The sequence below is a fragment of the Thunnus maccoyii genome, chromosome 2 (genome assembly GCF_910596095.1).
Source record: "Thunnus maccoyii chromosome 2, fThuMac1.1, whole genome shotgun sequence".
Taxonomy (NCBI): Eukaryota; Metazoa; Chordata; class Actinopteri; order Scombriformes; family Scombridae; genus Thunnus; species Thunnus maccoyii.
Genome location: NC_056534.1, coordinates 36,398,857 through 36,425,443, shown reverse-complemented (window position 1 = coordinate 36,425,443; position 26,587 = coordinate 36,398,857). Strand labels below are relative to the sequence as shown.

At 40.1% G+C, this 26,587-nt stretch overlaps 1 protein-coding gene across 2 annotated transcripts in view; it reads right to left on the bottom strand.

The window, feature by feature from the left end:
- Window positions 1-26,587, bottom strand: part of usp43a (ubiquitin specific peptidase 43a) — a 100,377-nt gene that overhangs the window by 27,493 nt on the left and 46,297 nt on the right. For both annotated transcript variants that reach the window (XM_042396552.1, XM_042396559.1), the window contains exons 4-7: window positions 19,589-19,681; window positions 15,466-15,601; window positions 12,590-12,734; window positions 1,511-1,679 (exon numbers count right to left, since the gene is read on the bottom strand). In XM_042396552.1, the coding sequence (XP_042252486.1) occupies window positions 1,511-1,679; window positions 12,590-12,734; window positions 15,466-15,601; window positions 19,589-19,681 (543 nt within the window). The remainder of the gene's footprint in view (window positions 1-1,510; window positions 1,680-12,589; window positions 12,735-15,465; window positions 15,602-19,588; window positions 19,682-26,587) is intronic.

Here is a 26,587-nt window from a genome sequence, read left to right as displayed (position 1 = left end):
ATTCTTGGTTATCTTTAGGACGACTAAGACTGTTGAAAGTCCTGAACTATTAAAACTATGCCAGTAAAGGTCCTTGTAACTTATTGTATCATCGCCACATCTGTCAAACTGTCCGGCGTGTGGAGTGCATCAAGGCTTCACTGTCAGTGCTTTGTGTCCTGTACTGACAACTTGAAGTGACATTATGTGCTGTCAGGAGCTAAATAAAACTGAGAGACAAGTCTTTAAATCATCGATGCATCAATGCCTCATAATGAGTTCTCTGCAGCCTCCAGGTTAACTGAAGGCTTACTGAACGCTCCCTGTGACAGTGGATGACTTCAAGGGTATTTTATAGGTAGATGGGTGCGAACTGACTGTCTACATTCTTTGTTTAGCTATGTGTAGTGTAGATGATGTTAGTTTCTTGAATGGAAATTCTAATATCCATGACAAAATAATTAATATACTGTAATAGTTACTAGTATTAAGAAGTGTTCTGGGGATAGAAGGCTATGTAGAGAAATCCAGATTGTTACCACAGTGGCACACCAAGTGATACATCCTGATATTAATCAGACATTTCATAAGAATGTCTTTTATCTGGTCCCATCTAAAGCCCATCCACACATAGACTTACGAGCATGAACATTGTGTACACAGCAACAAAAGAGAGCAACAAGATCAAGCACATGATATAAACCAGATGAACGAGGAGAAATTTGAAATGACGTCAATAATAAATTACACTTAATTGATCCCTATGTGGGAAATCTCTTGACTATTTAGGGCACCATTAACGGTGATGGTTTGCACACACCTCACTATCAGCGTACAACACTAAAAACCTGACAGAGCTCCACTGGGATTTGGAACATTATGTTTGCACCATGAGTGTGCCTAAAAAAAGCTGGCTGACCCTATCCAGTCACCGTGTGCAGAGATGAAATCATTCCAGCACCCTGTTTAGTCAAAAGAAAATAGGCTACTGGCTCTAAAAAGGACGCTTAGTATGCCTACTCACTTTTCAATCAGGTTGTCGTTCACAAACATGCACAGTAAAGTGGGAACAAAGCAAAGTATGTCCACATGCTCCGATTTGAACACATTGCTTGACTCTGTCTCAGGTTTGTACACCATCAGCTTCCAGCTGGAGCTTAAGCTGCACAAGCTAAATAAAACCAGCACAGTCTGGGGAATTTGTGCAAAAGATATACAGGTCAAAGTCGAACAGAAGTTAGATGTTGACATAGAGAGAGCATTAGGTGAATAAAGAGGAGAATAAGTATTCTATTTAAGACTGTAGACACAAAAGAGCTGGAGGAAAGATGTGTCTGCTGCTGTACTCGAAGACTCTAAAACAGTCTCACAAATGTAAGATGAGTCATCCTCAAACGCAATCTCTGAAAAGTAATCTAAGTTAATTGACTCTTTGCTGTTGTGTGCTTAATAAAAACACTTAAGATCAAACCCAACCTGTCAATAAAAACTAAACAATAACAATAAGAACAACCATCAGCCCACAGCTCACCTGACAGCCTGAGGGCCAGATCCTGCTGTGTTGCAGATGAGGAGAAGGACCTTCGTGGAGCCTCCCTGGTTCAGGTATTCAGAGGAGAGTGTGCCGGATGGCGGTAACCTCTGACCATCTGGCCCAGCAGCGGAGGTGTAAGGAGAGGAGGGGAGGCTGTGGTGATACCCTGAGCAGAGCAGAGGAAAGGCAAACTGTTAATAAAGGCCGTAGTATAAACTAAGCTCTCACTGTTAGGGTGCAGTACGGTTTCTTACTGGCAACCATTATGAAAAACTACATTTGTTAGCCTGGCCTTAACCGTTTTTCTTAAGGAAATACCTAAACACCAATAATTGGGAACAACAGTTTCCACGACTGCTGTAGGTATAAACAGGAAGTGGAAGTCATTTGATAAAATCATATTTAACCAAAATGAAATATATAAATATGTAAATTATAAGCTTGATAAAAACTTGTTTAACAAACTGCAATTTAAACTTGCTTCAAACTTGCAGTTATTTAAGACACAAACAGGTCTATTAGCTTCCAATCATTAGCAGGTGCACAGAATGAGGAGAATAATTTGAGGTACGGTAACTAACAACTTGTATTTCTTTTTTAAATTCATTTTTAGAATTTATGTTTGGGTAAAATTCAGGTTTATAATCTACATTTAGAAAAAATTCAGTCAGAATGCAAAAAAAAACTTGCTGGGTTAGAGTCTGTGATGTTGCACCTTTCCCAGCACTTCTCCGGTGAAAGTGTTACTCACATCAAAAGCATTTCTATCAAGCTGGGAGGCAGGACTGAAATGGACCGGAGTTATGAAACAGCTTTGGGTGTCAGAATGAGAAACTGTTATGCAAGGAGAAACATCTAATGTGCCACTTTACACTGTGATGTTTATAAAGATTTTCAGAAAATTTCCATTATGCTAGAATTGCCCTTTGATTCTTATTTACCCTGAGGAGCTGTAAAGAACTACATCTGCACACACACACACAGTTACACACACACACATACACACACACACACGCGCATGCACATACTGTGATTAATGGTGGGGAATAGCTGAAGGGGATACAGATGGCCCAACCTCTTGTCTCCCAGGAAACATAAACTTTGACATTATCAGAGGATTTAATTAAACAATGCTTGTTCGATCCCTGCCGTGCAATTAATCACTGCCACCTTCCAATATCACACACACACACACACACACACACACATAAAACAAACCAAAACACACACTCAGGAGAGCAACCTTGAATAGATGAAGAACTTTGATGTAACACCTTTACAACAGAAGTCAACAGGTTATTTAGACACACACTGAACTCTGCTCAAGAGGAAATGTGTGAAAGCATTTCTGTTTTGCATCACAGACAACAAATACTGCACCATACTGAGAATGACAGACATTACTGCTGAATGACTGGAATTTTAGGAAGTAGATACACTTTTTGATTTAAAAAAATAGTTAATGATTAAAGTGAGATCAGAACATTGAAAAAAAAACAAACTTTGGGCATGACTAATGTTTGACCGAACTGGAGATGGTGTTTTTCTCAGCAGACAGGAGAACCTCAGTGTGACATTTTGTGCATATTGCCTGCCCTTTAGATAGCCAATTCATCTCCTGTCTCTTTGTCTCCGTCACCCCTCCCTCTACCCTCCCAGTCACCTTTATTCTCACTTTTCCGTTTGGGGAGGTTTAAAAGTAAAATACCAATCAGCTTTGTTTCAACCCAAACTGTACAACATGCTACTGAATCCTCATGACTCACACTGCTAAATACTGTGTAATTAAAGAAAAAAACAACATAATTATCTTCAATGTTTTAAATTATATGAAACAACCAGTGATAGTGGAAGGATTAAACAAGAATTTCCAGTAATGAATGCATAACTATCATATTTACATATGAAGTGAAAGGTAAACCTATTTTAAAACCATATATTTTATAGCGGTTTTTATAATCAGTCTGTATCTATAACCTTAAAGGGGTCATGTCAGGCACATTTCCAGTTCTAGATTTCTTTTATTCTGGGGCTCTGATGGAATATCTTTGCATGATTTACAGTTCTAAAAACTCTTTATTTATCTTCTACTGGTCCTTTATGCAGCCCCTCAGTTCAGCTTCTGTCTGAAACAGGCCGTTTTAGCTCCTGTATCTTTAAGGCCCCGCCTCCTGATGAGCTCGCTCTGTTCTGATTGGTCAGCTTCCTCCAGCTTAGGAGCCAATGTGAACAAACGGTTATAGTAGGATTTCATTTCTATTGCTCGTTCTTTACTCGAGAATGAAAACTTCTCAAATACATCCGTACATGTTCGAGCTGAAATTTGATCCGTAATAAGCAAGTTGATATTGTGAACAACCCATAAAACAACCTTAAAAACATGTTATGTCCCCTTTAAAACAACTCAGTTTAACTGTTTTAACAGTACCAGTATTTTAGTGAGTCATTTCAGAAACAGAGAGTAATATGTCATGCATGGCGAGGAGCGTGATTTCACCCACATCTCCTGGGTGTGCTGAGAGAACCTGCCAGACTCTCATTCTCACCTCCTCCCTCCCACCTTGAGATGGACAGAGGAGAGCCACTGACAGAGGGAGGTGTTAACGGGGTGGAGAGAGAGAGAGAGAGAGAGAGAGAGAGAGAGATCGAAGGAGGCGTGAAAGATAAAGGAAACCAAAGAGGAGAGAAGAGGAGAGACTGTGAGAATGAGAAGAGGAGAAGGAAGGGAAGAGCGATGCTTTCTAATTTTAAAAAAGTCCTTCCCGAAGCGAAATAACAAAATGTAGAGAGGCAGCACGACTTCAGTCAGGAGGGACGTTTACAGTGGGGAAGAAATACTGCACATTGTATGTCTTCTCATAAATGAATTGATTTAGTGGTTGATCTGCATAATATTGAACCATTTGTTGTTGTTATTGTGACAATGGCACGGCTGATGTGGGAATCAGGTTATAATGAAAAGATGAACAAAAGAACTGGAATTAACTGAGGGAGAAATAGATAGAGATACTAAAAGGGGGTGGGGGGGGGTTAGAGAGAGAGAGAAAGAAAAAGAGAAACAGAAGTTGCTCTTGAGATCGGAGGTGGTGAGGATGGCGATGTTAATTAAACAGCTCATCCCTGAAGAAGGCACCATCCCTCCTCCGGCCCTCGCTCTCTCCTCTTCCCTCGACGTCCCTCGACGTCCTCCATCTCTTCTCTCTCTGTCTTATCTTTCGCTCCCTCTCTCCTTTTCCTCTCCTATTTATCATCGCCACTATCTGTTTTCTCTTTCTTCCTCCTCCCCTAACTCTCCACTATCTAACTGTTTGGGATAAATCAGCCTTCAGCTTCATAGATGTGGTCAGGAAATGAGAGTAAAAGAATGTGTCTTGGAATAATAATTGCAGATCTGTTTGATGGGTGAGGACACAGTATGCTGTTATATATATATATATTTTTTTTACCACTTATTATTACATCTTAACACAGTCAGCACTGCGGTTTCTATCTTAAGAGACTTATGCAAATCAAGGACCTCCTAAACTCCACACTGAGTGACAACTTTATTCTTCTGAGAGGTGTGAAGTATCTGCTAACTGCTGCTACAGCAGGGGTTCAATATGACAAGGAGCGATTGAATAAGAAAATGTTTTATGACAGAGTCTCGGTTAATATCTATAGACTGTGGGTTTCTTCATCACTTAGAACTATGCTCTTGTCGGTGCCGTTACTCTGCAGGTATTCATGCCACTGCACAAAAGCTTCCTTTTATCATATTTTTGCTGTTTCACCAGAGGCAAACAGTTTTTATTTTTTTTAACATCGATGCCTCATTTTCCCAAACAGCTCTGTTTGTTCATTACTGATGTGTAAAAATAGTGCAAGTTGTGTAACAGAAAAAGGATTCTGACCAGACTAGAAATGACATTCCTCCCAAGTGGTTTGAGACCCAATGAGTGACCCCTGTCAATGCAATCCACACACCTGACTAAAAATACCCGAGGGGGGCCGTGGGCTTGGCCCTGGTCGAATCAGAGGTCCTGACAGTAAACAGCCATCTGACCACGAATGCCCCTGATGACAACGAAGCACCTGAGCTTTCTGCCAACAGCAGAATGACAGATTAAGGAGGTGGAAGGGGAGTACCCAAATACACCTGATGCTGCTCTCTTCCTTTTCCCTTCTCTCTCTTTTTTTTTTTTTTACTGGCTTCTCTTTCTTTTACTCACTGCATCAACTTTATCTTTCCACTGCTGGTCTCTTTAGTCGAAGGCACGATGTTGTGAAACAGTCGCCAAAAAATCCCCCTTTTTCTTTCTCATATTAAGAGAAAACAAAAGATAAAAGTAACAAAGTTGCAATCATTGAAACGGCCTTCAGTATTTTGCACTAAGTTGCATCATGTTTCAAATATTGGTCTAGCGACATGCGGCGCTAATCCGCCCTCCATTGTAGCACATTATAGCTGTTTACACATGTGAATAAATACACACAGCTGTAAACATGCTGTATTTGGAGCTAAAAAGGGGCTAAATGTCACAGAGCCTTTGAACTGATTTTGGTCCAGTGTCTTCTGCCCTGCTGATTGGTTCTTCAACACAATTTAGTTGTGTTCGTTAGCGCAGATAAAGCTTTCAAGTTGGCATTCACACTGGCTTTTTATGGTACAGCACTGGTTGTAATAATAAGGCAGCTAATCTGAGTGTAGCTCTTATTTCCCAGATGATTTGAGAACACATTCCAGAGGCGGTCGTGGTTATCAGCGCTCCAACTGTAGACACACCAAATTTCTTTCTGTCTTCATTCTCTTCCGGATATTTTAAAATGATAAATCCTACTGGAGGGGCACCAGTTCCTCTGTGAATGTTCCTGGAAGATTTTTTTTTTGTTGCTTTTCTGCGCTGAGTTCGCTTTAGGCAGCCTGTAAGTTTCCTAAAGGAACTGCACAGGATGTGTACACTTTGCAGGGTTTAATTTGCATGTGAGATGTCTTTATCTGTGAGTTTATTTATGTAAGTGATAATAAGCTGTGTGTTTCTGTAGGTTTATGTTGATCAGTGCAGTATGTCTATACTATATGTATGTATTACATTATATCACATAATTAAAACTTGTTTGAGTCTGCAGGGACCTCTGTTGCATGGCATCTCCTCTCTCTCTCTCTCTCTCTCTCTCTCTTCCCTCATTCCATGTCCTCTCTGTACTGTGCTTCCTAATAATGGGCAAAAATTATTAAGTCCTATGTATAATAAATCTTGCTAATGTCCTGTTATAATGGCATGAATCACAAAAGTAAAACTTGGCAGAATATTGGCAGTGTGGGAGTGTGAGAGGTGATTTGTTTAATGTGCCGAGCGCATAAACAACATGAGTGTGTGTTCACTAACACAGAAGTAATATCTGCACTGCGAGGAGCTGATTAAAAGGATGTGACTACTCAGATAAATACCCCGGAGTAATGTTGAAAATCCCTTGACTCTCCGTCCGCATGCAGCCCTCAGCGGTTTGATGGGAACGACACAGTGGCTTAACCTCGACTCCGCGGTTAAGTGTGACAGGACCTGAACACTCAATATTCCGCTGGAGAGAGCTGTTTGCGGACTCGCTGTTTACACTGAGTGTGTGTGTGTGAGAGAGAGAAAAGGAAGAAGGAGAGGAGAAAATGAAAGAGACTTTTACATTTATCTCAGAATGTAGATGCTGTTTGTGTGACAGATCTCTTTATCTTCACTGAAATATCTTTTTTTTTTAACCACCTTTCCCGGGAATCCTCTCTTTTTTTTAAACACACACAGTCTCTTTCTCCTTGGCCCAGTTGGCATCTCTCTGTGCAACCGACTCCCACAACAAATCTCGACTGACCTCTCCATTTCCCAGTAGACATGCGGCCCAGCCTGGCCTTTACTTTTTAATTTCAAGAGCATCAAGAGAACATCGCGCAAAGTTAGCACGCTAAGCTTCTCCGAGCTTCTATTCAGCAGGAAGTCGCTCGAGTTTCATCGCTCTATGTGCAAATCGCTTGGATTGTTGAGGGTGAAATAGGACGATATTCTGGTGCTTTTTGACCTAATTGATTTTTCGTTCCATCATGAGACCTCCTGCTGCCATTTCCTCCAAATGCGAAACCTCATTATTGTACCTGGGAGCAGCGCTGATTCAATACCCCCCCAAGAGAGTTTAGTGATAAATTCGGAGAAATCCAGCACAGCTGCATACAGCCGGTTATGACGACAGAGGAATTCCCTGCATAAAATCAACCTTCCCCAGCAAAAATAACAATTTAGCTTACATATTCAATGCTTTTCATCATGCTATAAATGACTACTCATTATTCACTGGACCATATCAATACTTGCATGCACCCACTCTGTCCCCTCCTCCTCCTCCTTTGCTTGTTAATATCACTGCTCTTCTACCAGCAAGTCATGTGGGGGTGGAGACTAAAAAAAAAAAGAAAAATGAAGATGACACAAGTATGAAAGTATGAGGGGAAAGTGGAGATGTGTTTAGTGCTTCAAACACACTCATAGATAAACTTTTCCCAAGCCTAATCTGGTGTATGAATTCCTCCAGAAACAATTAAATATCATAATCTCTTATACTGACAAACATAATGACCCAACAGTCAGACAGTCAGAAAGGAGCGGTGCATTTTCAACTAGTTGGACACATTAAGTTTTTCCGATACTTGGCATTTACACGTAAAAAAGCACTGCATTAAAAACATGTATCCAGGAAAGATCTATGAGTCTGATGCTTTATTAGAAACCCAAAGACACATCAGTCTATAACATTATGACACAGAATTTTACAACATTCTGGACAATTCTGAGGTAAACAAGACAACTACACCATTAATGCTCCAATGGCATGCATGGTATTGCGTGTATTTGATTGGTGTGTTTGGCTGGATGATGTCCTCTCATCGGGTTTCCAGCTAAACATTATGGTCTCATTGAAATGAATAAGGAGGTTGTGTTTTTGTTCTATTGCTCTTAATGCTATTGTCAGTCTGAACACAACATTTCAGTAAGGTCAATCCCTAAAAAATCTAAAAATAATTCTCTCTCTCAACAAGAATACAAATTTTTTTTTTTTTACCAGCGGCCTCTTTTGTCTCCTCCTCTGCTGGGGCAGCGATATCGTGGTGGCAAAAATATCATTTTCAGGATCACAAGATGAAAAGGAGGACCAAGGAGACGTGATGATGAACCCTATGTCACAGGAGAAAACTATCATCTCTACTTGCTACTGCATGTCCAGATTCTACCGTGTTGAAAGCATATTTTCTGCCTCTACATCCTCGTCACTCTCCCTCAGTCTGAAGAGGACGGTGCATGAAGTGCATTTCTGAGCAGGGCTGTGCCATGCAACACAGCCGCCTTAGTTTTTAAAGTCACTGCACAACTTTCTAGCGACCTACAAATTGTCATGCTGTGACAGTTTGACAGAGAGATAAAGACAAACCTGGGAGGACATCAGTATGTGACAGCAGCCTGCTTTCAGTCAGAGAAAACTATAATTCCTCACCACATGCTGAGCTAACCTCTCTGACAGTACATTATGGCTAAATTCTCCATTTTACTCACCAGTTTATTACATGTTGTCCACCTTATGCGGACAACACTTTTGCCACTTCTGTACTGACTGAATTTATGCATAAATGTTGCCTTGTTCATATACAAGCTAGCATCATGTTACAACACCCTGAATGAATTTCAGCAGCTCAACAGAAAAATCAGTCAATAAAATGAGACGTGTTGGTTTGTGGAGCCGGTGAGCTGTTGGTTTTATGTTAAATAACCTTGGAAATAAGATTTATTCCCTGTGATAATTATTGTTGTGACACAAATCCAATTTTATGAGCATAATTTGATTTTCATATGATTTTGAAAAAAAAAAAGACTCAAGATAAATTAGCCTGCTTCACATGTCATCGCACTGTTTCATTTCTCATGCCTGCAAATAATACAGTGAACCTTGCTCTACGTGGTGTCTGTTTACATCGTTAGCACGTACATTAGTATGATCAGCAGGTTGTTATTGAGAGTTGATACTGGTAATAAGAGAAGTTGACAAAATTAGAGACACTCAAACCTATTTTCAAATGATAAATGTGTCATGTCTTGTGCAATGTAGATCACTGCCAATGAATGAAAACTTAACGTCTCCAACAAGTTGATTTCCTGAATTATTTACAGATTTCTTACTGGTAAGAACATGAACAATAGTCAGATAATGATTTCATTGCTCTGTGAGTCTTGTGTTTAAACACTGTATATGAGGATAAGAGTGCACACTCTACATACCTAAATAAAATGCTTTTAGTTTTTTCTTACTCTATTTCTGCCTGGATAAAGTAACCTCAGTCACACATGACTATGCCAAACAAATTCACATCTCTTGGAGGAAAGCTAAATTCAGACTTCCTCAAGAAGTTGTCTTGTGAGTTGGTGTTTTTTATAGCACACTTGGCCCTACAGGCTTTTGATGCAGTCCTGTCATGGCAGCAGTAGGCGTTAACTTCTCACAAGCTGCAAAGACAAACTGCATGATTGCAATGTTGTAGCTCAGCGGTTGTACAGAATACACTAGTTTGAGGAAGAGACCTTTTGCACTACCTGACATTTGAGATGAGGACCGAATATAACAATTGGTTTCAAAAACACTGATCTGTCTTGTGTGTGGGAAGACTTGGGCTGTGTGTGTATTTAACCTCTACCATTTCAACTTGAGTGCCCGAATCGCAAGTGTAAAATATATGGACTATAGTGCCCTGAAAAAAATTCAGACAATCCCTGGTGATTGGAAGGCCATGTGATCTGAGGGTCTCCGGTTTGGCTTCAGCCAGGGACCTTAGTTGCAACTATTGCAAGAACGCAATGCAATGCCAATCCGACAAGGTGCTGCACTGGCCAATCAAATATGTACAGGTACATGTTCCAGGTTGCATTTTATTCTGAGTTGTCAAACCTGGTGTGATGACAAATTATAAAAACGCTAAATCCTTCTTATTCACTGGAAACTGAGTAGACAAACCAAAATGAACTACATACAAAAATGCAACAAAATACACTTTTCCACGATGCTTCCGATTACAGACAAAACCTATTTGTAATAATGCATAATGTAAAAACAGCCCCGGTGTTATTTTATTTACATGCTTTTTCAAAAGGTTGTCCTCTTTACAAAGAAGAAGAAATTATGCAGAAAATGCTGCCATACATCATCTTTTATCTCCGTAATGCTACGCTACGGTCTCAGCTGTAATGAGTGTGTAAATTCATACGCTATACTTTATAAAACATGACATAAATCCCATTGAATGAAGTTATGATATCCTGGAATCTGGTCTGCTGTGATCTTATGAATTATTCGGAGATAAGGGCCATTCATCATTTTCATCAGATTGCTCGACTTCGAATGGTAGTCACATGAGTCATTACCAGTGTGTGTGTGTGTGTGTGTGTGTGTGTGTGTGTGTGTGTGTGTGTGTGAGTTATGTGTAAGGTTTTTCCTTGAGGTCGTGTATTTCTGAGACTCTCTAGAGTAATTCTGATGGATTCATTACCTAGTTGACTTACACAGTTGATGTGTGTTTTTGCTCACGCAAGCGTGTTTGTGTGTGTGTGTGTGTGTGTGTGTGTGTGTGTGTGCTCCCTCTCTTAGCACTGAAGTGACAATAGACATACCTCCTGTTGAGAAAGTGAAGAGTCTTAATTTTTCATGAGCACTTTGAGCACAGAAGTGAATAATTGATGTCATTCTTCTTCTGGGGGTAACAAAAACCCCTATAAGGGCTTCATTCAGCAGTAGGTTGCTGTACAAAAACTAACCTCAACTGACCTAACCGGCAAGCCACAGAGGTTACCACTATAAATGACCTCACTCAGTGACATTACTCAATTAAATCCCTTGCGGATCCGTTAAAGAAACGGCTGTTTAGCCATAAAACATAAGTCTCTGTTTAGTAAAAGTGACATGACCATTACAGATAGAGCAGAGCTGCTGGTGCAATAAGATCTACAGGCCTGATTCACCTCAGCACGCTAGAAGTGGTGATGGAGAAGAGCAGCGAATGTAATGTAAAAAGTAAAGAATGTAAAAAGTAACGCAATCCGGGGGGGAAGAGTGTTCACACAGGTTGCCTCAGCAATGAAATACAAAACTGATTTTTTCTTCACTGAATGTTAAAGCTCACAGCCTGACTCCCATCCATCCACAGCACGAGGATGATGCTCGCCCCTGCTTCATTAACCCCACTGGAAGTTGTCTAAGCACCTGTAACCACATTCCATAATTGATTAGATATGATATGCAGAAGTGCCCAAGCTGCTCCTGTTAGCTTTAAAAATGGACAGGGGGAAAAAAGTTTAATAAGTTTTAAATCCTGTTTCACTCTCCTCCTGACTTTATAGAAATGTGTTTTGCTGGATTTTCTTCAAGTAAGCAGTTGGTGTTAATAGAAGCTAAAACATTATGTAGTTTGTGCAACAGTGACTGCTATTGTTAGCCCACCAACTATGCCAGCCCCTACATTTTCATTTGACCTGATCTAAAATAAGTGAGCTTCATTACACTGCTATCTTAAGAGGACACACACATATTGATGTCTATATTTAGACATTTAAGCCACAACGTTGTGCACGTTGTATCCAATATTGTGAGAACATTCAAAAAAGGCAAGTTTGAAACCGTTCTAACTCGCCACAATCTGATGATTTCCCAGCGTTTTAGTTAACTTGACGTTTCTCGAGTTAACTTTCCGTTTTGGATGATGTGATGCATCAGGTTGGCATTCAGACTAATTTGTTTGGGTGCCATCGTGCGTAACGAAAAAGAATGAAAGGAGGAATACAAAGCACATTGCAGACACCGAGCCTTCTCCTCACTAAAGTAAAATGTCTGCCTGTGATAAAAAACACTGTGATTAATGAATTGTAAGGACACGTGAGAAAAAGTTAATCAGAACAACAGAGGGAGGCTGAACAGGAGAAAATTAGATATGAGGAATGAGCAAAACTGCCAAATGAGCGTGGGAAGTCATGTGTTGACAGTGTTATTGATGGACATCCGAGCTGTTACTATGGATACCTGAGTGTGGTGCAGAGCCTCCACGACTATATAGGGGTGGAGCCTGGAAGGCGTAGATGACATCGCTATCGGCGATTGCCGTCAGGTCGTCGTCATCTGAAAAGGAACGCTGGAAACCCGTGGAGTACAACTCTGATAGGATGACCTGCAGGGAGCATGAGAGAGAAATCACATTAAAACATACTATGACTATAATAAAGTCATCTTTTCAGAGCTGAGCCAGGATTTTTTTTTTCTAGTAGCTGCAAACCAAATTTGCTCACAAGGGACAGTAAAGAATTAATTAGAGGAATTAGAATGAATTGAACTGAAAGTAAGAAAAACATGGGTACCAGTGCTGACCCTCTGGGATAACATGCTATGAAGATGTAAAGTATGACTCACAGAAATAAACCAACAATGATACTGTAGGCAGACATAAATCAAAGCAAACCCTAAAGATTGCTGCTTCAAATCTCTAGAAATAAATCACATAAAGCAGCTTGCAAAAGACTAAAAGGAATTTCTCAAACAAGTACAAAATCAGAGACCACGACTCGGCAACTGAAAGACATCAAGGTTAAAAATCAAAGACACGAACTTCTGCAAAAGGAATGATATTAAAGACTCATTTCTTTTCACAATGTCTTAATTTGTATCTACCAGAGTTGTGAATTTCCTAGTTTCTTGTTTAAATCAAGAGCTTCAGTGCCCTGACAGTAAAACAGACAAAAATGTATTGATTAATGGAGAGTCATGTATATTATATTTTGTGCATGTAAGTATTTATGTGCAAACTAACACGTCTTTCTGTTTTTATACTTTATGATCAAGGAAAATAGGTACGTCTGATTGGCTGGCAGGTGTCTTGTTAAATTATCTCTGTGCTCAAAGATTACTAAACTGCAGGTAACCATAGCAACAGCACTACTTTGTGATATCACTGAACTCAGAAACAGGCCTAAGTGTGAGTTAAACTGACAGACAGTGTACTTGCCTATGCAATCATAGTACACTATCAGAAACAACTTGTTTGTAGGGCAACAACATCTTCTTTAAGTACATCTATAAGCATCAAATACATGTTATATAATAATTCTTATGTAGAGAAAAAAGGCATGAAGCGATGAAAAGGGTGTAAAAGATTTAATGACAGCTGAAAACTGGCTCCGGAGCTTAACAGATGCTTACAAGGTGGAGGCATTGAAAAGATGACTGTGGTACCACTAAGTAGCTTATATGGGGGTAAAACACACACACACACAAACACACACACACACACACACACACACACACACACACACTCAAATCATACTCGAATAAATTATACTTCAAAGAAAGAAACTGGTCAGGGATGGAGCTATGGATTCAGATAAAAGGCAACAAATAAGCTGTCTATTCCACAGCTTTCTGAAAGGATGACCATTCAATCATCCCTTCAGTGTGTGTGTGTGTGTGTGTGTGTGTGTGTGTGTGTGTGTGTTCTCCCTGTTGGGTCACATTGCAAAAGAAATGTCTTAAAATCAGGCTTCATCTGTTTTAAGCCATCTCTGCCCGGCTTAAGACTGAGAAAGGTAGAAGTTTTCCACAACAAATCCAACAAAATGAACAGAAGAGTGGGGGAGGTGTTGAGAGCGTTCAGACTCACACAGTCCTGGATATCGGTCTAGTCAGCCAAACGAGTGAAAACACCAGCGTGGGTGGACAATAGGTGTGTAGGAGCTTTAACAATACAGTCCGAACAAACAAAATGCAATAGCTTAACAAGTTAATCTCATGCTGTGAAATGAAATGACTTCCCTCATCAGGGAACCAGAAACTTGAAATTAATCTTCTGTTACATAACAAAAACTTTGAAAAAGAAGCTTCAAACTGGACAGTTTAATTAAGAAGATGAGCTGAATGACAGACAGACACATAAAGAGCATCACTCATCTCATTTGTTATCCATGTTTTATCTATTTGACTCTATAGTTCCTCTCTCTCTCCCTGTAGGCTATTTTTGGTTTGTGTATCTATGTTTACTGTTCTGCCACTGATGCCAATCTGTGTTTATTACACAGTAAAATTTCATGGGGCTTATAGTTATTGCACAGATTGCATTTTGACATACATGTATATTTGCTAGTGGAATAATGCACTCATGAACCGTGAAAAAGGTATTTTTCATTTCATGGCACATTTGCGTTTTCGCTGCTCTCCTGATGTGATGGAGGTTTAGAAATTCTAACATTATTCATCATCTGTCGTAGGACGAGTGCAAGATTGATGAACACACACCTCTCTGGAACCTTTTCCTTTACCCTTTCTCCTGTCGGTGACATTTCAGCTAAGTGTGTGCATGCATTCATGTGTAGAGGCGGTCAATATAGTTGGGAATGGTTGCACGGGTGCTTCTTTTTCACTTAAAAATAATTGAAGAAAAGAAGGACGAGCGCAGGTGTAATTAATAATGTTAACTATGGCTTCATTCCAATTAGGTGTTCCAGTAAGCCAGGGCTGCAACTAACAACTACTTATGTTATTGATTAGTTATTTTTTTATTGATTGTGTAGCTTATAAAATGCCAGAAAAATGTGAAAAATGCCCATCAAAATCTCACAGAACTGCTCCTTTAATTGCTTGTGAGGCGCCATCAACAGTCTAAAACACAAAGATACTCAGTATTTAATGATGTGAACAGAAGAAAGCAGAAAATCCTCACTTTTGAGAGGCTGGAACCACCAAATTGAGCTTTTTTGCATATAAAAGAAAACATTTATACATATGTATATATATTTTTTATTACTCTCAGGACTGTGTGGGCGTGTTAAACTCTGCTTGATTGACATCTCCCTCACTCTCTGGTTGCACCTGTCTGTGTGTGTGTGTGTGTGTGTGTGTGTGTGTGTGTATACCTGGTCTGGAGAGATTTTGCCCTCCTCTGCCACCATGGCTCTCAGGCAGGACAGGGAACCAAAGAGAGGTACAGCCAGCCCCACCCGCAGATACCTCTGACCCTTTGTACTGAACACCAGGGTCACACACATCGGCCTGTAGGGCAAATAGAGGGGGGGTGGGGGGGATGGAGGAAGTGTGTATTTATGTGTGTGCATTTTCAGGTGAGGGAGGGGTTGGAAGCCAGAGAGAGAGGAACACAAATGACATGTTACAGCAAAGATCTGATTTAGCAGGTTTATAGATTCCAAATGAGCATATTTAGTTATTTTTTAATAACAAAGGCCATAAACATGGTATATTCCATAGTGTTAACTATATAGTGTCGAGACAAACGCTTCAACCGAAACCAAAAAGAGAGAGATTAATGTAATTATGCAGAATTCGGGGATGTCAGGGGCAACATAAATCATGTAGTCAGTTTGTTAAAGAGATGTATTGAGCTTAGCTGAGTCTTGATGTATTTCAGCTGCCAAACAGCAAAACAATGCACTCAATAAAACGGGGGCTTTGAAATGCACTGTTGAACTTTTGAATGTAATAAGTTTGGGGGGGGGGAGATTTCCTCTGACAATACTGTTGTACAAAATTGGATTTTTCTGTGTCTGACTTCATATCTGAAGCGATTAAACTATTTTCAGATGTTTCCTTCAGAGTTTCATTTCTCTCCGGTGCGTATGTGTGAACTCATGCGAGGCCGGACATGCCGAGCTAAATCAGCACATTGGCGTTGATCCCGCAGGAAGCTGATGTGTGCCGGGACATGTCTGATTTACAACAATTTTATCACTTCCTGTCAGAAACACGGGGATGGTGATGAATAAGGAGATGGAATGAGAAATGATGGAGAGATTATAGGGAGATAAAAAAAATACATAGATGATTGGATCTGTAACTGAGGACAGAGTTTGATGAGAAGATGAGAGAACAGACGCAAGGGCAGGTGAAGGGGAGAGGCGAAGTAAAGACCGAAATAGGTAAAAGAGTACCGTCACGCCATCTCATTTGGGATGAAGACGGTGTAATCGCTGACACCTCCACTTCCTGTTTCCCATCATGCATTATTCAGGTTGGTAATGTGTTAGCAGTGGGGAGGCTGACAGAGCAGACAGCGGAGCGTCTGAGCAGCTGTTTTGTTTACGTTGTTAGATGCTCCGAGATGAGACGCTGAGATGTGAAATGAAACGGGATGAGAGGTGTGGGATGACACTCAAGAGGAACAGGAAATAGAGATGTCATGTTACAAAGCAGAGGGGGGTTTTTTGCAGCCTTCCAGCCCCCCTGCTGGTTTAGAGCCTGGTAGTCTTTAAAGCAGTGCACACACTCTTCCGCCTCAAAAGATTAAAAAGGGTCTTTAAAAAGCCATGCTAGTGCTATTACACTCAAATTGCATGAAATTCTATTGCAGAGTTTCTGCATGTTAGCAATCATATATCATATATTTCCTGAGCATGCTATTTTTGTTCAAACCTTTAAAATTGTTTCAATTAACTGAAACAAATATGAATGATTATGTACTATTTAAGACTTTAAACTTAAGTTTAATCCCTCAAAGTGTATTTTACAGCAGCAGCTCATTTGAATATGTGTGTTCGGGTGCTGATTGATAACTCAGACATCTGAGATTTGTAAGAAACATCTAAGAAAACACACAATAATAAGGGTTTACATTTCTTCTTGCATCACAAAAGGTTGCTGTTGTGCAGTTAAAGACTTGTTTAACGCATCCACATTTCTAACTGCGTTGCTGCACAATAATAACGAAATAAGGATCTCTGCAAGCTAAAACTTCATATTGTACTGAGACGAATGAAATGCAGCGACATTTAAAAAATAAAACCGGTACTTTTTAGATCAGATTACGATCTGATTAGTTATATGAAACCAAAACACTTGAGCTTGTTTGAGTAAAGTTAAGCAGTGAGTTAATGTATCATGCTGCAGTCTGCTGCTGCTCTTTACCCTGGATACATACTTTTGCTTTTGTTTGTTTGTTCAGGATCTTGGCAGTCTTCTGTGTGTTCAAGTGCAACAGCATTTAATAAACATTTAATCATGTGGTGAGAAGAATCATGAATTTGGGAACGTTTGAAAATCATTTCATATAGCGGTATTTGTCTCACATGTTCCGCACTTGATCTGAATACATGAATGCAATCAAATACTCCGTAAGCTTGGATAAGCCTGTTTGCCCTATTGTACTGTTGCACAATACCTACAGTACCCACCCAGAAGGCCATACAAAAGCCAAGTGAGACATACTTCCTTAATTTACGTTGCTAAATTAGTCACCGACCAGTAACTAACAAGCATCTTAAAAAGGTTTTACAGCTTTAGTAGATATTTTAAATTGTTTTAGACACATTAACCTTTGAAATAATGATGCTGAGAACGACTACATAAGGTTAATTTGAGAGAAAACACTCAAACATATTGCTGTCCCTCTTTTCTTTCTCTGCCATACTGGCATTATCTGCAGCACCCAGGCCTCGATGCCACGCTGCCAGCCAGACCCCGCTGTGTCTCTGGGGGCCTCAGACTTATCAGGCATTCTGTTGGGATACTGCTGCAGCAGGACGGTGCAATGACGGCAGTGTGCGTTTGTGTGCGTGTGTGTCAGGTCAGTGTGGGGCCAGCAGCGAGTCCACACACACACACACACACACTGAGCTTGAATGAATTTCTCTCTCTACGCTGGGCTCAGGCAACTGCAGGGACAGACCACACACTGTCAGAGAGCACGCGTTATAATAATGAGTTGAGGGTTCGCACTGTGGTGGCCATGCAGAGAGTTTGCAGAGCAGCGGTGTCTGCATATTTGAAGATAGGAGGATTCATTGAGCAGTGAATGTAGGGAAAATTGTGCCATTGGATTAGGCTGAAATTTAATAGATTTGTGTTGGGTTTTTTTTGTGTTTTTCAAACATATTTTATAGATGTTTTTATGGCATGCATTGATACATGGGCAGAGAAGGGGGATAACATGGGACGACTGATTTGAATAGGAACCAGAAATAGATTGCTGAAGCCCAAAGTACTCTAAAGCCACAGTGTCACATTTTTATGTCGATACCGATATCAGTATTTGACATTTTAAAAAATATACTGTATATAGGCTGGTACTCTTTTTTTTTTTTTTTTTTTACAGAAACACACAACAAACATCGATAACAATCCTCTAAGTTGGTTTATTTACTGAGTGTTACATTTTAGAGTTACCAAATAAACTTGTCAGTGCTCTCTGGTGGACAAACTATGTCATAGAGAGACTGTTTGGTAATTCTGAACTACAGAGTCTGAGTGGTCGACATATGCACCAATACGATATATCAACAATAGCGGCCGATATATCTGCCCAACATATTTATCATTCTAGATCTAGTATAGCACTCTTCCTCTATTTGCAGCTAAATTGTCAACATTTCTAAAAGGTTCTTTGTGCATCCCCTCTACCTCTCTTCCTCCCTCTCTCTGTCTTTCCCTTCATATGTCAAAGTCGTACCGTCTTGCAGAGGGGACCTTGCTGACATGCAGCTTCTGGTACGGTTAAAAATGGAAACAGCACAGAAAGTGTTTGCTCAGGGACTTCTGATGGCCAGCATTTATCACTTTGATATGACCATGGCCAAAAGCTTGTTGTGTACAGCGTGTTTGTGCAAGCGTGCAGATATGCACGTGTGTGTCTAGTCCTTTTTCCTTTTGAAATGTGTTACAGTGTGTTATTATGATAGGATCATATCCATATCATTGATATCAGGTGACCTCATACGTACACAGTGCTAGGAGCTAAGAAAAGCTTTTGCGTGACTAAACATTTTTGGGTATGCACTGGGGCCTACAAGAGATTTACCCTACAAACAGTACATATCAGAGCTTATAATACATCAGCTGAAGTTTACACTACAATTTGGAAGGATTTTTTTTGAAGAAAAGGAGTTCAGGAAGTACAAATAGGACGCAATATATCATTCAACATGAACTGGCTGTTTTTATGAGTTATTACCTTAACATAGTGGCCCATAACAACATTATATTAGCTTCTCTAATGAATATGTTTTGTATGTCATGTGTGTTGTACATCACCTGGTTTGTCGTAGGGGTATAGGCAGGGAGATACATAAAAATGGGTCGAAGGTGTTGCTCTGCTTAAGGCAATGAGGGCACGTCAGAGAAGACCTGGAGGGAGACAGAAAGACCAGTCAAAACCTTGATATGTCTTTTTTTATTATTAAATATGATCTCAGCACACCATATACTCTATATATTTTAATGATGGAATATCATTACATTACATCTTTTTCCCATTATTATCCTGCTTTAAACCATTTCGGTCATTTCCACATCAGCCCATGGCAGTCACAAAGCTCACATCCTTTAAATATTTCAAAGGCCATTAGAAGAAACTTTCAACACCAACATGTATCACCAGCCATCTTGAGTATGGAATAAATGAGCAGTAGAATAAATAAATAAACTATACTGCGTGCAGTAAAAACAAACAAACAAAAAAACAAAAATGTGCATATTCCATGTAGACAGTGGCGACTACTAAGCACTGAAACGGGCCATCTGGACAGATCTGCTGTTGAGAGGAGGGCAGCAAAGCTACAGAGGTGGGATGCTGTTCAGAGTTTTGGCACAAAAAACACTGACTGTGGTAAAAAAAGGCAAATGAGCTGGAGAGGAGAAGAAAGGGGCAAGGAAAGGTTAAAAGATGAAAGGTGGATGGGGATGTTTAAAAGGGGAGGATGGTGGAGATAAACAGTTAAAGGAAGAAAGATGACTTGCGACTAAAATGAAGGACAGCAAAGGTTGAAAAAGACAGAGGAAACAAAAGTGGAGAGCAAAGACAAAGATGAAGAGAAAGACAACAAAGTGCGGGCCTCAAAGTGAGAGGACAGATTAAAAATGAACAGAAGGTTGGAGGCAGGACAGTCAAGCTGACAAAAACTAAAAAGCAAAGCTGACGGAGAAAAAGACACCAACAGGAACTGTCAAGGTCTTTGAGCCAACAGTGGAGAGGAGCAGATCAGAGCAGAGGAATGAAAGGAGGATAGAGGAACTGAGGATCCCAACCTACAGTCCGCTATCAGAAACAATCTGCAACCAAACTGTTTTCAAAGCCACAGAGTGACCTCATGAGGATTTTAGATTAGTTGGATGAGAAGGAGGGCATTAAACCACACACAAGTACTGAAATGTGAAGGATGACACAATAAAGTTCAAGACTGTGGAGGTGCAGAAGTCCACGTGAGCAGCCGACATCATACTTTAAACACACCACAACAAATACCTGTATCATCATAATGAAGAAAATAACTGCAAACTGGACACAAAAGGCTTAAAATTGTAACATTTGAGAAGCTGAAACCAGCAAATTTTAAATCGATTATCAAAATAGTTGGTGATTGGGGAGTTGATTCTTTGGATCAACTAATTGACTGATCATTGCAGCTCTGTAAAGTATATTTCCAAGTTTCCCATGAGCCATAATTTGATTTTTTTTTATTGTTCCTTATTATTTGAATGTCAAAAATGGACTTAATCCAATTCCTGGCACCAAAGACCTAAAAGAAAAAGGTACCCATGTCGGTTCTGAACCTCGCCAGCACACGTCAGCAACACTAGCAGAGATACTCCCCGACTAACTTGTTCTTAGAGAAAAACATTGGTGAGATATGAGTTAACAAAATTTCCATACAGCCAAGGATTAAGGAGTGCGTACACTAGAATTTGTGTGATTGTGTTTGTCATGTCTTGTATAGAGGTGTTCTACTGCTCTAACCTGTGGTTCATAAAGAGTCAAGTACCATCTGTGTATCCTGGTCTCACACTTTCTGGAAATCTTCAATCTATCTTCACTGCAAATACTACCAGGAATCCCTCAAAGGATAGTGTGATGCAAACAAGCAGCAGTTTGACATTGAAACAGTGAATGACGAATAAACAAATACACTAACATTATGTTTTGATTACCAATACACGATAAATTCTCATTAACAGAAGGACGTTCTTACTGTGAGTTAGGATTTTGCTTTTATCTTAACTATGACCAATACCTAGCTTCAAATAATCTGTTATCCTTTCCTAAACCTAACAGTGATCTAACCTTTTCATGCATAGTGTACGCTTCATTTTCTATTCAACAATGTCTTTGGAGAAACTCGACTAACACGGCTGAGAAAACATCAGAGAGAACTGTGGTCAGTAGTTCAGCACTGTTACATAAAATCAGTCTAAATCTGAAGAAGTAAATGTAAATATATAGCTGGTAAGATGTTGGATATGCATTTTAATGTTCCCTTTGTGGTGCACTGAAAACTATACAGCAGTTTCTTGATACATATGTTGATTAATTTGACTTGTGAAGGAAACTTATTGCAACGTTGCTATAAAATACTCTCTTATCACTGACATTTTAAGAGTGTGGGTGCAATGTGTGTGTGTGTGTGTGTGTGTGTGTGTGTGTGTGTGTGTTGCCAGATGCTCGTTTCATCTTATTTCTGGCAGTTGAGCTGTATCCAACTTTGTGGAGATACAAACTGTACAAGTATGCTGGAAATAATACAACAGTTTTCAAAACTCCACATTTCCTTGCTGTCAGTGTTGTACCCAGTATGCCGTGGCAGCCAGTCACAGGCACGCTAATGATGCCAGTTTGTACTCAGTAAAGCAGACTGTCAGGTTGTACTCAACCCCCCCCCCCCCCCCTGCAAAAGCACTGAAATTCACACCCTCACACACAAACATCACTTAAAAAGCTCGCAGTGAGGCTGACACAGTGTTTCCAGTCTGGTGAAGAATATGAGATAAGTACTCCTGCTGATGATATGTATGTGTGTGATAGACAGGAAGTAAGGATTGTATTGTGTGTGTACAAGATTCAGGTGTCAAACTAAAAGACCACCAACTCTTTAGTCTAGGCCAGATGCCTGGAGCTACACTGCAAACACAACACACACATGCACAGCACACCAGCAGCTCTTCTTCTTCATCTTAAAGAAAGTCGAGCTGCTCAGGATCCCTCCGTTCTGCTTGGAGCTAAATATACAACACTCCACCAGCACCGGCAGCATCTCTTGACATTATGCAGTATCATGTTGCCTGATTCCAGTTACAGTTATTCTAAATTGAGAAGCTTTGCAACACAATACAGGAGAAAGTGTTGTTGATGTTGCAAAGTATGCAGCACAAATTAGATCAGGATGTTGTAAGATATGAAACATATGTAATTTTACAGTGTGTGATCTATCATGTTATGAAGTCAGGAATGAACTGATGTTTTCGGATTTGCAGGGTTTGCTATGAATAAAGTTTCTGTCAAAACTCAGTAAAGAATCTGAGGTAATGCTAACTAGCTTGCAGCTGATTCTTGTATTGTTTATACTCTCTGGTTAAAACTAACTGATGAAAAATAATAAGGGAACAATCAAGTGGTTAAATTAACTGTGAGGTAATGCGTAGTAATTGATGTGTGAGTATGTGTGCTTGTGATTTAATGGGGTGGTGAGGCATTGTTTTGGTACCATGTGATTCACTGCCCATCAATCAAAAATAAAAAAGAAAGATGAAACCATATAACTTAGAGTTTGCACACTGCCCTGAAAAACACTTAACAAATCTGAGGGGGGGGAGAGACCCCCATAAAGATGAAGTTCCACCTTTTGATTTTTTAAGAAAAACTGCCACATGTAATGTCATCTGTTCCTGCATTTCTCTTCTTGGAGGTTTTTCTTTTTCTCCATCAAAAGTAATTCCAGTCACAGCTTCGGTCCCGTAGCCAACAAACTTCAATGTTCTTCTCAGAGGAGCCTGATTGTTTAGTCACTGCAGTCTTGACCTTATTGAAGGCGTAAACAGTGTCAGCCGACAGGTCCGCAGACAGTGATGGATGGAGGTCTGGGCTCAGGTGGAGACGCAGACCAAAAACCAGCTAGACAGAGTTTGTTGCTGGTATTTATTCTTGGACAAAACAGAATTATAAAAAAAAAGAGGAGAAAAAGACAAACTGAGCTTGCTTTCAGTGGAATCTTTCCTCTCATAAAGGTTGGAAGCTTCATTTATAATTGCACTATTCAATACGCTTATATTAACAGCAACCAACTGGATGTGTAAATAGGCAACTGTTTGCTAACACATTCACCATATCAACTTCACGTGGTGAAAATAAGTCAATGTTGTGTTTACAGGTTGTTTTTCATAACCCTAACTAGCAAAAAAATCAATTGATACTGGTTTAATTGGTTTGTACAATACAGTCCTACAGCTCAAGATGACTGGAGAACTGCTTGAATAATTGAAATATTGCTAACTAGCTTCACCTTACTATTTATTCTGAAAGTCTCTAAAAACAAGCATATATTGACACTTTAATCTAGTTTCTCTTGCTAGTGCTAGAAAGCGCATCCTCATACCACGGAGAAATCCTCAAGATCTTCTCAGGAGGAACATGTTTTGCAGCCAGGAATTGCAAAAACACGCAGTAAAACAACACTGCTGGATGCATTAGTGCACTGATGAGTCAAAAAAAACAAAACATTTTACTCACTAAATCCCACCAGGCCTGTAATAAATGATGAATGATCTGTTGTTGGGTATGGAATATGTGTTCATGGCACCTGGCTAAATTAACAACAGTGCAGTCATGAGTGAGCCTCAGGCGTGTTCCATTAGAGGCAAGAGTACACATCATAACCGTCAGAGTTGTGTTTGTCAAGTTGAGATCAATTATCAATTCTCTAGATGTGAGCAAATGATTGTTGGGCAAGTGAAAAGCAGAGTGAATTGTGACTTGCATTCAAAGAGGAAAGTGACATTTCAATTTCATTTTTTAAAAAAAGCATCAAATTTGTTTTTCTTTCATAAAAGAGAGATATAAGGTGACTCATCAGACAAGTTCTTGAAATATTAGCGTTGGTCCCTTAAGCAGTTAAAAAAGTAGGACCAACATCACCTCAACACAACTGCATTAAACTTGGAGCTGCATTAATTGTTCTCCAATAGTTCACTGCTTCTCCTCCTGGGACTGAAAGAGAGAGAGAGAGAGAGAGAGAGAGAGAGAGAGAGAGAGAGAGAGAGAGAGAGAGCTCAGCGAGTTAATTTTATTCTGTCCGCCTGTCAGTCAGTCAGTCAGTCAGTCAGTCAGTCATGTGTCACTGGCTGTGGATTGGAGGGCACTCATCTCTCTCTCTCTCAGAGAATTCGAGTAGAGACCTCCTGTCAGGGGAAATTAACTCAGCTAAAAGGGCTGTTGAGGCTCTCACACACATTCATGCTGAATCTCATACAAACTTCTCTCTGACCCTCACTTTCATAAATATTAACTCTCCCTCTTAGGTTTACAAAAAGTGACATTTTTGAAGCAGGTGCTGGATTCAAAGATGTTAACTAACCCCTCTATCTCTGGCCAGTGTTCACACCTGGCATTAACATGCATCTTGGGTGATCCATTCACAAGTGGACAGCTCTAACTACGTCAGTTCACACCTGGCGTTACAAAGCGTCTCCACGTGCGACTCGAGTGACCACTTTTGATTGGATCTCACTTCCCTGCCCTATATGCAAATAAACAAAGACCAAATGCATCGTTGTTTTGAACCGGCGGGAGGCAGCAATGCACATACCACGCCTAGTCTGCAGGAAATTAAAAGGAGAAGAGCTTGGTGTGCGGGCAAAATCAAAACTCTTCGACCCAAATGGAAATCAGACAGCGTTCTCTCCAATATTGTTGGAGAAAATAAAATCAGACCAGAATGTTTATGAACTCAAAACAAATAATATGATAATAGTGTATGCAGGTAGAGACGACTCCATCTGTTCCATCCAATCCGGACAACTGAAGGCATTTTTGATGGATCAGTATCGGTTGTTTTAAGCTCAGTCCACATCTGATGCTTTGTTATCTTTGAGTTCGTCAGCTGTCGAAAACACCCGACTGTGCACACCAACACGGCGAACTGCAGAACCACAAATTATACAGCAGCCCACAGTTTTGATCGATGATGATGTTAGCACGCTGCATCTAGCGCTGTGAGCCAAGTGAGGTTGGAAAAAATAAATAAATAAATAATAACAATAAGGTCATTTTGAATCAATTTCAGCAACATACACTCACCAAGCAGCTGGTGGTGATGTACTGGAGTACATTATATTGTGTTCCTAATATTTTGTCCACCCCATTAACATAAATAAGGGGAGCAAAATATTAGGAACACTTTTCAATATAATGCACTCCAGTACACCACCAACACCCACTGCAACCTCAGTAATAAACATTAAGTAGAATTACCACCTTTCTGACAATGTATAAGCTTTGCAAAAGTAGAATTTATGGCAGATCTGTTGCATTGGATTGCATTAGATTGCACAGCTGTTCATCATAAAGTGCTCAGTTAGTGTATATCACAGCAGTATGACTTTTAAATGCATTGGACCACAAATCTATGGGGTTTTTTTTCTGCATCTTCAATTCCATTGTGCCAACACCACACTCAAAAACCGGGCAATGCTATCATAAAGTATTTGTCACAACATAAAAACACCACTATGTTTCTGTACATTTACACACACACACACACACACACACACACACACACACACACACACACACACACACACACACACACACACACACACACACACACACACACACACTTCTTCTGAAGGTCAGGGTGAAGCTGTAGAAACCAGGGCACAGATGTGAAGTGGAGCTGATTCTCCGAAGAAGCAACTTCTCCTTGGTATCTGCTCCAGCCAGCCAGTGTTGTGTGCAATGCAGCACGCACACACACACACACACAAACACACACACACACAGTTTGGGTGTCACATGTGATTTTCTGGTAGATCCCCACAAGTTGAAAAGTTATTTTAATGAGCCAAGAATCTGGAGACCTAGAACTTCAACATATACAGTTTGGGTCCCTGACAGAAAAAGTTTAAGAATATAAAGTCCTGTATAAGGCCAGCTCTAGGGGCTACTATTATTCAGACAATCCATTATTCACCAAGAAACACACACACACACACACATTGGACTCACTGGAGAAGGGTAGAACAGGGAGAGTGGGAGGTTGTGCACTG